The 12,512-nt window shown below is 40.0% G+C and overlaps 1 protein-coding gene across 2 annotated transcripts in view; it reads right to left on the bottom strand.

Annotated features, from left to right (window-relative positions):
* Positions 1 to 12,512, bottom strand: part of TTC39C (tetratricopeptide repeat domain 39C) — a 120,811-nt gene that overhangs the window by 41,483 nt on the left and 66,816 nt on the right. Inside the window, exons 5-6 of one of the 2 annotated variants that reach the window (XM_010383223.2) lie at positions 11,557 to 11,911; positions 9,600 to 9,768 (exon numbers count right to left, since the gene is read on the bottom strand). In XM_010383223.2, the coding sequence (XP_010381525.1) occupies positions 9,600 to 9,768; positions 11,557 to 11,911 (524 nt within the window). Of the gene's footprint in view, positions 1 to 9,599; positions 9,769 to 11,556; positions 11,912 to 12,512 lie in introns of those variants that run through there. The other variant, XM_030925857.1, reaches the window with a different exon arrangement.

Below are 12,512 nucleotides of genomic sequence, written 5' to 3'. Positions count from 1 at the left end.
GTTGCTGTGCTTTTCGTGTCATGTCTAGGAAACCAAGGCCTAACCCAAGGGTTCTATAGTTTTAGATCTTACATTTAGGTCTATGATCCACTTTGAGTTAATTTTCGTGTATAGTATAAGGGTCCAACTTCATTCTTTTGCATTTGTGAACACTCAGTTGTTCCAGCACATAGTCTGGCTTTGTCACCCAGGCTGGAGTACAGTGGCATGATCTCGGATTACTGCAACCTCCACCTCCCGGGCTCAAGCCATCCTACCACCTCAGCCTCCCGAGTAGCTGGAACTACAGATGTGCACTACCACGCCTGGCTAATTTTTGTTTTGTTTTGTTTTGTTTTTGTTTTTCTTGAGGCGGAGTCTCACTCTGTTGCCCAGGCTGGAGTGCTGTGACGCAATCTCGGCTCACTGCAAGCTCCACCTCCCGGGTTCACGCCATTCTCCTGCCTCAGCCTCCTGAGTAGCTGGGACTACAGGCGCCCACCACCACGCCCGGCTAATTTTTTGTATTTTTAATAGAGACGGGGTTTCACCGTGGTCTCGATCTCCTGACCTTGTGATTCGCCCGCCTCGGCCTCCCAAAGTGCTGGGATTACAGGCGTGAGCCACCGCGCCTGGCCAGCCTGGCTAATTTTTATATTTTTTGTAGAGACGGGGTTTCACCACGTTGCCCAGGATGGTCTCAAACTCATGAGCTCAAGCAATCTGCCTGCCCTGGCCTCCCAGAGTGCTGGGATTATAGGCACTGAGCTGCGTGCCTGGCTGAAAAGACTATTCTTTGCCCCACTGATGTGTCTTGATGTCCTTGTCAAAAGTAAATTGATCATAAGGTGGGCATGGAGGCTTATGCCTGTAATCCCAGCACTTTGGGAGGCCAAGGCGGACGGAGCACCTGAGGTCAGGAGTTTGAAAACAGCCTGGCCAACGTGGTGAAACCCCACCTCCACCAAAAATACAAAACTTAGCCAGGTATGGTGGCGCACACCTGTAGTCTCAGCTACTTGGGAGGCTGAGGCACGAGAATCACTTGAACCTGCGAGGCGGAGGTTGCAGTGAGCTGAGATCACGCCACTGCACTCCAGCCTGGGTGACAGAGCAAGACTCTGTCTCAAAAAAAAAAAAGTAAATTAATCATAAATGTAATTCTCCCTGATCCATATGTCTATTTTTATGCTCGTACCACACTGTCTTGATTCCTTTGCAGTAAGTTTTGAGAGTAGGAAGTGGAGTTTTCTTTTTCCACTTTCCATTTTTTCCTTCTTTTTCAATATTATTTTAGCTACTTTGGGTCCCTTGAGTTTAGGATCAGTTTGTTAATTTCTGCAACAACAACAACAACAACAAAAAAAAAAACGCTGTGATTGTGACAGACCCTGCATTCAATATGTAGCTCAATTAGGAAAGTATTGTCATCTTAACGATACTGAGACTTCTGATACAAAACATGGGATATCTTTTCAGTAGTATTTTTTAAAATGTTAAACTGCTTTAATTTGTATCATTACGGAAATAAAAATAAGCAAACGAAACTATGGGGTAGAGTACTGATTGCTGATACCATGCACAAAATAATGAATAATTATATTCTGGCCCCCTATTTCTTGAGAATTTCTCATCATGTAAGAGCTACACAGAGCTGTTCATAGTCCTTGCCTTTAACAATGCTACCACTGGAGTTATAATCTAATAAGGAACTAAAAACATATATACTGAAATATTTATTGCAGTACTTGCTATCACACCGAAATACTGGGAAACAACAGTCAAATATCCCAGCCACAATTTCCCAACGACAGGCAAACAGCAGATTATTAACACAAGGGAAATCTAAGTAGCCTGCCAGCCTATCAATTATTTATTTAAAAAACTATGTTAATATTTGTAAACATCAGATTTGTAAACAAAACGCAGAAAGTCTCATATGTATAAAGATTATGAAATAATTTTAAGTAAAATAGCTTAGAATGTAATTCTCACTAGGTTACTTTTATGACATTGCTTAACATCTTAAAATAATTACATATGTGTTTTGAAATGAGAGGATCTCCTTGTCACCTGTAGCAAGCAGAAGGACACCCTGCAGCAACCCACTTACTGACACGGAATTCAGCACTAATGCTGCTGAGTCGCAGAATCGGTTTAGCAATATTGCTATAAAGGTCACCTAGCAATAGATTATGCCTTTGCCTCCTACCCTTAGGACTAGGTAGGCAAGGGAAAGCTCATCCTCTTAGGCACACATAATAAGCTTAGGGATATAAATCAATATTAACCTTCTAGTTGCTTTTCAACCCAACAGATAGGTAGGGTTAAAAGGACAGCAAGTGTATTGGGGTCACTAACATCTTCTCATTTCGGTAAACAGTCATTCAGCCACACAATATGGATTTATCTCACTGGAAAGTGAGATACAAATACATCCTCCATCTCCTCTACACCAAATTAAATCAATCTCTCATTTTGTATACTTCTAAGAATAAACAGAAACCTTCTTTTTTGGTGCCTGAGCATTAACAGAGTCACGTAGGATGGAGGAAGAGAAGACTACAATTAACAGAACTTCAGGGAATTATTTCTCTTCCTGCATTGCCTTTTTCCTGATCCTATAAATAAAAACATTACATCATGCTGACAAGGCATGCTGTTCCAAATACAAGAGGCAGGCTTGCCCTTCAACAGATGCAAAGAAACACAGCCACCAAACAGCTCTGATAATGTCAACATACCCCAGAGACGGGGGCGAGCACAGGTCCTTCTGCACTGGCCCTATTCTCTATGATCCCCCTGGGTCTCCCTGTTTTTCCTCTATCTGATAAATAAATCACCAAAGGGGTCAACGTCTACTCTCCTGTCCCTGTCACAATGATGAATTGATGGGCTAAAGAATCACAGAGACCTCCCACTTATTCTGGGGGTCACTGATGGAAAATGGAACTTTATCTTAATAAACATACAGAAAAAAAGCACTAAAGCCCACTTTAAAAAGGCACCTCTCACAGTTGATGGCACCCAAAGTTACGGATGGAGGTAAGGTCCAGAGACAGAACACAGGCATGCCAGGGATCGAAGTGTAAAGAAAGTCTTTCACACAGAGCTTCATAGGGAATTGAAAATGAGGGGGAAGAACCTCCACCCTCTTAAAAGGAACTGGCAAACCAGGGTGACATGAATATGGCGACGTAAAGGTCAAGCATCAAAGCCGTCTCCACAGACACCGAGAGGGTTTGCAAAGTGCATCCTATCATTGTCCCTTTTGCAGCAGGAATGGAGCGAGGGAAGGGGAGGACACAACAGAGTGGTGGACGGGCAGAGAGGGCTGTGTCTCTTCAGAAAAAACAAACAAGGCAGCTTCAAATAGGAGGAAGATTATATAATGAGGCTCCCAGAGCAGGACCATAGCTACCTGATGACTTCAACGTGGCAGGATACCCTAGTCTTTACTGAAATCCGAACTGTTCCATTCTTGACTCGCTACAGACGATGTTGCCAATACATCTGGAGCTCACTTGGAGCTGAGAGCTGCAGATGAGGTGAAGACACCAGTGTGATTTTTACCTATGTCTGTGTGTATGTTAACATCTATTTGCATGTATATGTATGTGACAAATACACACCAATACAAATATAAAAGATAAAGTTCATTTAATGTATTTACTTTTTTACTTCAATTAAATTTAATTCGGTTCTTTAAAATCCCATCGTTGAAATAAAAATGTGACTCTTAAGAAATGAAACTGATTGTTTAGCCAGCATACTGGAATTTAAATAGGTGATGTGGACCCCTCCTTAGGAGATCATCTTCTTATTTCAATTATCAAGACATTTTTGCAACTTCTTCTTTGGAACTGACTTCAGGAACACATTTAGGTGCCACAAGAAAAGTAAATAGTCCTTGATAACCAGTGTCATTTCTTAAAAAATAAATGACATAGAGCAACAGATTTTTCCACAAGTAGCCTCATCTAGTCTTTCAGCAAACATGCACTGAGGGCCAGACCTGTGCTAGGCCCAGATTTCGATTTCCAAAAACCAAACCTAAGGTTTTAAAATGTCAGCATGCCGGATATTCACAATGTATGGCCTCAAGCTCAGGAGACAGTTTCAAAATAAAGGTCAGGAGTTCGAGACCAGCCTAGCCAACATGGTGAAACCCCCGTCTCTACTAATAATACAAAAATTAGCCAGGCATGGTGGTGCACGCCTGTAGTCCCAGCTACTCGGGAGGCTGAAGCAGGAGAATCACTTGAACCTGGGAGGCGGAGGTTGCAGTGAGCCAAGATTGCGCCACTGTACTCCAGCCTGGGTGACAGAGCAAGACTCCATCTCAAAAAAAAAAAAAAGTTCTCAAAATATTTGCATAGGAACTTTGTTAGAAACTTTATAGAAAACTACTTTTATTTATTTGAATATCTGAACATTTATTTAGAGGTAAATAATATTAAAAATTAGTTACATTACTAGTCACACCACGTAAGGTATGTGTGTGAAAGTATGTATTTACAGAAAACCAAATCCTTACATGCCACATACAAAGTAGATTGTTAAAGCTGAAAGAGAAAAAAGTTGTGTAAATCTGTATTGCTTAAAGAAGAAAGAACAGAGAGAACTGAAAACAGTTTATGAAAACATAGATTTGTCCCTAATATTATAAAAATAATCAAGAAAAATACTCATTAATTGCTTGTATCTTAATGGATATAACACTACCATAGGCTTAACTGAATGAAAATTAAGTGAATATTAATGGAAAATACAGAAAATCAAAATTATAACTACCAATTCACATTTGAAAATTGAGATTCCTAAATAACCCATTGGTCAGCCTCCTAAACATCGTTTGCATTGTGGAAATTCAGGGATAAGTAAACAGCTGTATAGTATCTACATCTCCTATCGCTACACCCATACCCACTTTTGCCAATCACAGGCCTTGCTTTATTGACAGCTCTCAACACCAAACAAGTTCTTTTTCCCCAAAAGAAAAAAAAAATGAAATGTCATCCCTGACTTCCCAGGCTTAAGCACTCAGTAGGAATAATACCATCACACCATTATTGAGACAGCGTGTGCCACATGCTGGTACTGTATTCACACATTCATTCCCCCCAGCAATGTAGTAAGTCACATGGGAGGAGTCAAGGAAGACAGGATCAGTTGTAAGGACAACATGAGTGGGCAGAGAAGGTTCGAGGCGCGGTACTATAGACACGCAGTGGGGAGAAGCGGAGGCAATGAAACAAGGGAATTCTTTCTGCAGTTTGGCAAAGAGGATCCTGTGCTCACCAGCTGGGGTGTAAACGGACCTCACGACCACGGTGTAGCACTTCACTGTAACATCAACCGAGGCCATAACAGAAAACAGCGAAGTCACCACAACAAGGTTTAGGCAAGTGGCATGACAGAAGCAGATCTGTGGAAGAAATCCTCCCATATTCACTCTACGGAGTCCCAAACAATGAAGGGCAAAGTACGTAAAAAGCAAACAAAACTAAAAGAAAAAGTGGGCACTGAAACAGGATTGGAAAATAATGAGTACAGAAGAATGAACACTGACGGGCTCAGATTGAACTAGTCACCCTGCATGTTAGCAAGCTTACGCAAAAGCAGCTGTTCAAATAATTTCACAGATTCTGAGTCACTGAAGAAACAAACATGGTGTTATATGATGCGCCTGCCCTAAATTAGAGCCCCTAGACCATGTTCTGTGAGTACGTGTTGATAAAAAGAGCTCAGAGAGCCCTATTTTTAACCTAAATGCTCGCTGCAAAGAAAAAAAATTCTTTGTAAGCAAATTCATTGGAAGGAGTCATGTATGTTTCATAAACTGAGTCAGGGCCTTCGAGACCTTACAAAAAGCCTTTTGCAAGAGCTATGTCACAGCCTCCCTGGGCAGAGTTCCTCACCTGCAAATGAAGGATGACACTGTCATTTCTGACACCTTCCTACACATACCTGGGAAGATCAATGAAACACTGCTGTCTGGGCACCTTGAGGTTAATAACAACCATATTTCAAGTTAGCCTTAAAATCTTTTCATCCTCTGGGCCTTTGGGAAGAGCCAAAGAGAAACACTCATCATATTTTGTCTGGCCCTAAAGCTACAGCTCACTAAGTAACAGTAGTCACAGATCTTGTGTTTTTTTTTTTTTTTTTACTGTTTATGATTTGATTTATATAAATTATCCAGAATAGGTAAAACCGTAACAGAAGGCAGATTGATAGCTGGTGTTTTTTCTTAAAACTAAATACCAGTTAAGTAAGCAAGTCGCATAACTGTGAAGGAGTTCTAGCATCTACCCTCTGCACTCTGATCACAATTGTCTACCCCCAAAAGACTACATATCTACTAAGAGCTATAATGTGGACTATGTACCTCCAAAAACCACATTTACAGGAATCCTTTGACGAAGCTGTGGCTTCCTTATTTCTAGAACCATCTTGACAACAAGGAATGACTGCTTATTTTTAGTTCACTCAATCCTTTATAGGAATTAGTCGTGGCACAAACTAAAACCATGTCAAAGTAAGATTTCTGGAAAAAAAAGTTATTGGCTTAACCAAAATGTAAGCAATTTTGTTTTAAAATGAAAAATTAACTCAAATGGCAAGCATAACAAAATATAAATTCTGGTTTTCACATTTCTGTTTAACAACTTCAAAACCCAATTTAGAACATTCATTCATCAGCAGAATAAAGGGACAGAATTCTAACAAATGCCCAAAGCTAAGGTGCCTCACTGCCCTGCTGCACACAATTTTAAACTTTAGGCTTCTAGATGGATCACTGAAGAGATGACTGATGTAAATCTCTGAATTCTACACTTTACTCATCAATGCACCAATTAGAAACAGTAGCCGGTCACCATGAATTTACTGTCCCCTTGTAATAAACATCTGTTAAACACTAAACCCAGCAAATCTCTGTTAAACACTAAACCCTGTATCATTGTGTTCAGAACTTATGTCTGCCCTTTAAGAAATCTAAATCTAAAAAAGCACTCATCCTGAGGCCAGACACAGTGGCTCTCACCTATAATTTCAGCACTTTGGGAGGCCAAGGATGGAGGATCTCTTGAGCCCAGGAGTTTGAGACCAGACTGCCCAACATCGGGAGACTCCATCTCTAAAAATAAAAATTCAAAAATTAGCCAGGCATGGTGTCGCACACCAGTACTCCCAGCTACTTTGAAGGCTGAGGTCGGAGGATCGCTTGAGCCTGGAAGGTTGAGGCTGAGGCTGCAGTGAGCTATGACTGTGCCACTGCACTCCAGTCTGGGCAACAGAGTGAGACCCCATTTCAAAAAAGAAAAGGAAAACAAAGAGTGAGAGAAAAAAGGGAGAAATACAACCCAAGGCTCACGAGCCTTAATGCAAAGAAAAACAATTTTAAGATAATGAGAAGAAAAACCATTTGGAGACAAGTTTAAATAATTCAGATGTTGGTGGGATTTCTGTACTATATCTCAATTTTATTTTATTTTATGTATTTATTTTTGAGACGGAGTCTTGCTCTGTCACCAGGCTGGAGTGCAGTGGCGCAATATTAGCTCACTACAACTTCTGCCTCCCAGGTTCAAGTGATTCTTGTGTCTCAGCCTCCCAAGTAGCTGGGATTACAGGCATGCACCACCATGTCCAGCTAGTTTATTCTAATTTTAGTGGAGACAGGGTTTCACCATGTTGGCCAGGCTGGTCTCGAACTCCTGACCTCAGGTGATACACCTGCCTCAGCCTCCCAAAGTGCCGGGATTACAGGCATAAGCCACCGTGCCCAGCTTATACCTCAATTTTCAACTGCTAGTATAATCTCTAAAACACATCTTCCATATATAAAGTGCTTAGAAAATGTGGCACATATACACCATGGAATATTATGCAGCCATAAAAAAGGATGAGTTTGTGTCCTTTGTAGGGACATGGATGCATCATTCTTAGCAAACTATCACAAGAACAGAAAACCAAACACCGCATGTTCTCACTCATAGGTGGGAACTGAACAATGAGATCACTTGGACTCGGGAAGGGGAACATCACACATCGGGGCCTATCATGGGGAGGGGAGAGGGGGGAGGGATTGCATTGGGAGTTATACCTGATATAAATGACCAACTGATGGGTGCTGACGAGTTGATGGGTGCAGCACACCAACATGGCACAAGTATACATATGTAACAAACCTGCACGTTATGCACATGTACCCTAGAACTTACAGTACAATAAAAATAAAAAATTAAAATTAAAATAAAAAAAAAAAAGAAAATTGCTCTGCAAGGTCTTCAGATTTAAGAGTCACTTTAGGAGAAAATGACTGGGAAAGCAATATACACTCCATTGCCTGCATCCCCACCCCAAAAATAACAAATCATTCCTGTGCCTATGAAAGCATTTCTAGGCAAAAATCTTCAAAAGGACTCATGGGGGCTGATTTCTCAGAGTGCCTGGTTAACCTCAAACTGATTCACTTATCAGTTAAAATCTCAAACTGATTCACTGATAACTATTGGTAAGAATGTAGACGGAGCAGCTACTCTAACAGCTATCTTATTTCATAGGTATGATTAATTTCTTATATTTTCATTTTTCCACAAATCCTCATAATCTCAAACAAGCAGATAAAAAGACATGCAGTGGCTCACGCCTGTAATCTCAGCACTTTGGGAGGCCAAGGCAGGCGGATCACAAGGTCAGGAGATCGAGACCATCCTGGCTAACTCGGTGAAACCCTGTCTCTACTAAAAATACAAAAAAAAATTAGCCGGGCTTGGTGGTGGGCGCCTGTAGTCCCAGCTACTCGGGAGGCTGAGGCAGGAGAATGGCGGGAACCTGGGAGAAGGAGCTTGCCATGAGCCGAGATCACGCCACTGCACCCCAGCCTGGGTGACAGAGGCAAGACTCCAGCTCAAAAATAAAGACATGCAAAGGAGAAGTAGACTCCTCCAAAGGTCAGGGCATTTCTGCTTCTGGAGTGAGACAACCCGGGCCCACTCACTGGGTAAGCACAGGAAGTTACTTGAAGCCCTCTCCGATCCTTGTTTATTTCTTCTATAACATGCAGATGACAATTTTATACCTCTGTCACAGGGTTGTTCTGAGGATGAAATGGAAGAGCATGTGTAAAGCTCTTGACACAGTACTGAGCCAAATTAAGCACATGAAAATGTGATAAAAGCTCCTAATATTTCAAAGCTCATGTTGCCCTGATATTTAAGGCAATAACTTTTGTATAAGTCAATTGTTAGCCAAGATCAAAGTTTAGAAAGAGATTACTAGTAACTCAGAGAGGGAAAAAAACTGTATTTTGTGTTTTTCAACTAGCGACTAAATAATGCTCACATGCCTTAAGCTGGAAGTGCACCAATCTTGTGTCATTAGCAATGAGGAATCTTACCCCTACTTCGCCCACATCTTCCGAACAGAAGGTAACTGACTAACATCCTGGGTTCCTGGAAGAGTCCTCCCTAGCAATGATGCAAGGAAAGAAAAAAGAACAAAATGCTCCCGGGCCCTGTGACATTCTGGCTCGTTTTGATACCAGTCCTCAAGTAGAATCAGAGATTTGATCATCGGAGGCTTTATTTTAAAAGATGAGGAAGGTACAGTACCTCTAGTCGTTGTATCCGTCCCTTGAAAAACATAAAGAGGGAAGAATTTGGATAAGCAGCTTCTTTTTTAAGAAGAATTTCCTTGGCTTCATCCAGGCCTGCCTTGTTATCACTGCCATCCAAGGCAAAAAACGGGCGGACTACAGTATGATACCAGAGCAGAGCTAATCTAGAGCAAGAGGGAGAAAAACATTGAGCACATAACTTTTCTTATACCGTTTCCATTTCTCAAAAAACCAGTATGTGTTCTTCCAATACTACTCTTTCCAAAAAGCTTACTATGCAGTCTCTGAAGAAGTAAAATCAGAGACTTTCCCCATTTTAATGTTAATATTTGGAAAACTGCAACTTTAGCACAATATATAAATCACAAGACACCCTTCCCTCAGGGAGAATAAAGTAACAGGAGCATTCAGTGTTTTTGAGCCTTCTAGATGGATCGCTGAAGAGATGGCTGACATAAATCTCTGAATTCTACACTATACTCATCAATGTACCAATTAGAAAAGGTAACTGGTCACCATGAATTTACTGTTCCCTTGTAATAAAGGCTTTATTTATTTATTTATTTTGGCAAAAGGAAAATGTTTTCTCTCGTGTTCACAAAACTTAGGGTATAAACCTAGAATCTAACTTTAAATAACATGTACAAATAAACAGATCAAAAGGAAAAAAAATTTTTATAAAGAATAAATTTAAATACAGAAACCACAGACACAAATTATGCTAAATTGGGTTAAAATAAGTGAGAGGATAAGACAAAGGGCTCTTTCTCTGGCCTTTGAAGATGCTCAATTTAAAAAACAAGCAAATTAATAAACTACTTCAGATCCCTTGCCCCAAACTCATTACTTAAAACAAAAATGGCCATGTTAAACTAGGTAAACAAAACAGAGTCACTGGGATTTAATAAACAGACAAAAATGTTTAACTAACATGTCAAATATTTTTATGTAAATGCATACTTATGGTGTGCTTATAAAATTCGTTCTCTAATGGATCTCATACTAATTACATTATTAATTCTACTCATTTCTTTATCAGAGATAAGCATATAAACAGACAAATGATCACAAGTTAACAAACCTGTTAATTCACATTAACAAAGGACAACTGTGTAGTTTAATGAGTTTAGGGAGGCATAATTTTTTTAATGAAAAATTAAAGATTTTAAATAGCTATCAGTTGATTAAAAGTTAACATCCAAATTTCTCAATACTGATACAAGTAAGGTCCTCTGGGATATCAACATTTTTGGGGAAAATTTTGACAAGTGCTGTAATGTTAGACAAAGAATATCTGGAATCTTGTTAAAATATTCAAGTTACAAATGGTAGATATTTGCAGACTAAAATAAACAAACAAACAAAAATCACATCCCTTTTAACTGATGTAGAAATTCGTGAATTCTTGTTCTAGATAGTTATATCAGCTTCCTCATGCTCTCCTGCTTAAATAATTATTATTTAAGTTTAAACCAAGAAACATTACATGCCTCAGTTTAGTGGAAGAGCACAAAATATCCATGTCACGTATAACAACCACCTTGAGTCATCAAGGAAAATATCCCAATGTGAGGATTCTTCATAAGAATAAAAATTTCAGAACCACAGAAAGAGCTTATCAAATTTGTACCTCCTAAGTCCAAAAATCAGAATCATGAATCTCACAGACTGTGGTCAAAGTCACAAAAATTGCTTATAAAATCAGCTGAGGTTTTAAAATACATGACTTGTGAGACTCATGAATAATGCCTTGTTCTCTAACTAAAGTCAGCTTAGAACCACCACCATGACCACAGAACACAGTCCTTGGTGTTGCATTGAAAGACATAAGACACAGCATCCTGTCAACCAACCAAACATTTTACCTGAAGTTTCCTTTAAAGTCTTTGATTGTCGTTTACTTACTTTCAAGACTATATTATCTACCAAAGCATTGCAATACAGCTACTCACGTAGCTAAAGGGGCCTTCATGTCCTTACTTTCGCTTGCATACATCAGTGAAGAAAGCCCCTGTAGGCGGTCTCCAGGAAAACCCAGCAGGTTGATGATTTTGAGCAGGTTTGGGGGCACCATGGATATGCAAAGGTGAAAAAGGCCATATCCAAAGCTAACAGCACCTTTCAGTCTGTTTAGAGACTCCTCAGACACCCCTTCAGCCACAATGTGATTATCATTTGCAGCATCAGAAGTCAAGGACTCCTCAGTTAGCTTCTTCTGATACAGCTCCTGAAGGGCATTGATGTCCAGATAGCATTTATTGTAAATCTTCCAGGCTTTCCTAAGGATCCACCCACCTTTGATATAAGCTAAAAAGAGAAAGGGAGAAAACATTAAAAAACATTCAAAATAATGTTTCTATTTCTAGAGTAAAGGATACTGAACAGTAACCTGAAAATCAAGTTAAAAATTTAAAAAGCATAAAAATTATTATCAATTGCACCCAGTTTTCTTACAGGGCTTACTTAAACGTCTTATTTCTCATGACTCTCCCTTCACTACACTGGTTGATGATTGGTAAGCATGTGTTTTTCTGCTCATTGTTCTATGAAGCCCTTCATGCAGCACCTAGAGCATGGTATGTAATATACATTGAATGAATGAATGCATCACCTGAATCCAACATCTTTTCATGCGTTCCGTGACACCCTCCATTGCGTTTCGGAATTACTGTACTGCTTTCCTGATAAGCTTTTTTATAATCCTTGCATTTGCATACCCTGTGTTACAGTCCTCCTTAAAAGCAAATTCTTGGTCTTGGTCAGGTGACAATTAAATTTCTAGCCAAGCTTGGGCACGGTGGCTCACGCCTGTAATCTCAGCCCTTTGGGAGGCCGAGGTGGGCAGATTACTGAAGTCGAGGAGTTTGAGACCAGGCTGAGCAACATGGAGAAAACTCATCTCTATGAA

Source organism: Rhinopithecus roxellana, chromosome 21 (assembly GCF_007565055.1).
Source record: "Rhinopithecus roxellana isolate Shanxi Qingling chromosome 21, ASM756505v1, whole genome shotgun sequence".
Taxonomy (NCBI): Eukaryota; Metazoa; Chordata; class Mammalia; order Primates; family Cercopithecidae; genus Rhinopithecus; species Rhinopithecus roxellana.
Note: the sequence above shows the minus strand (reverse complement) of the source record. Positions and strands in the feature narration are given on the sequence as shown.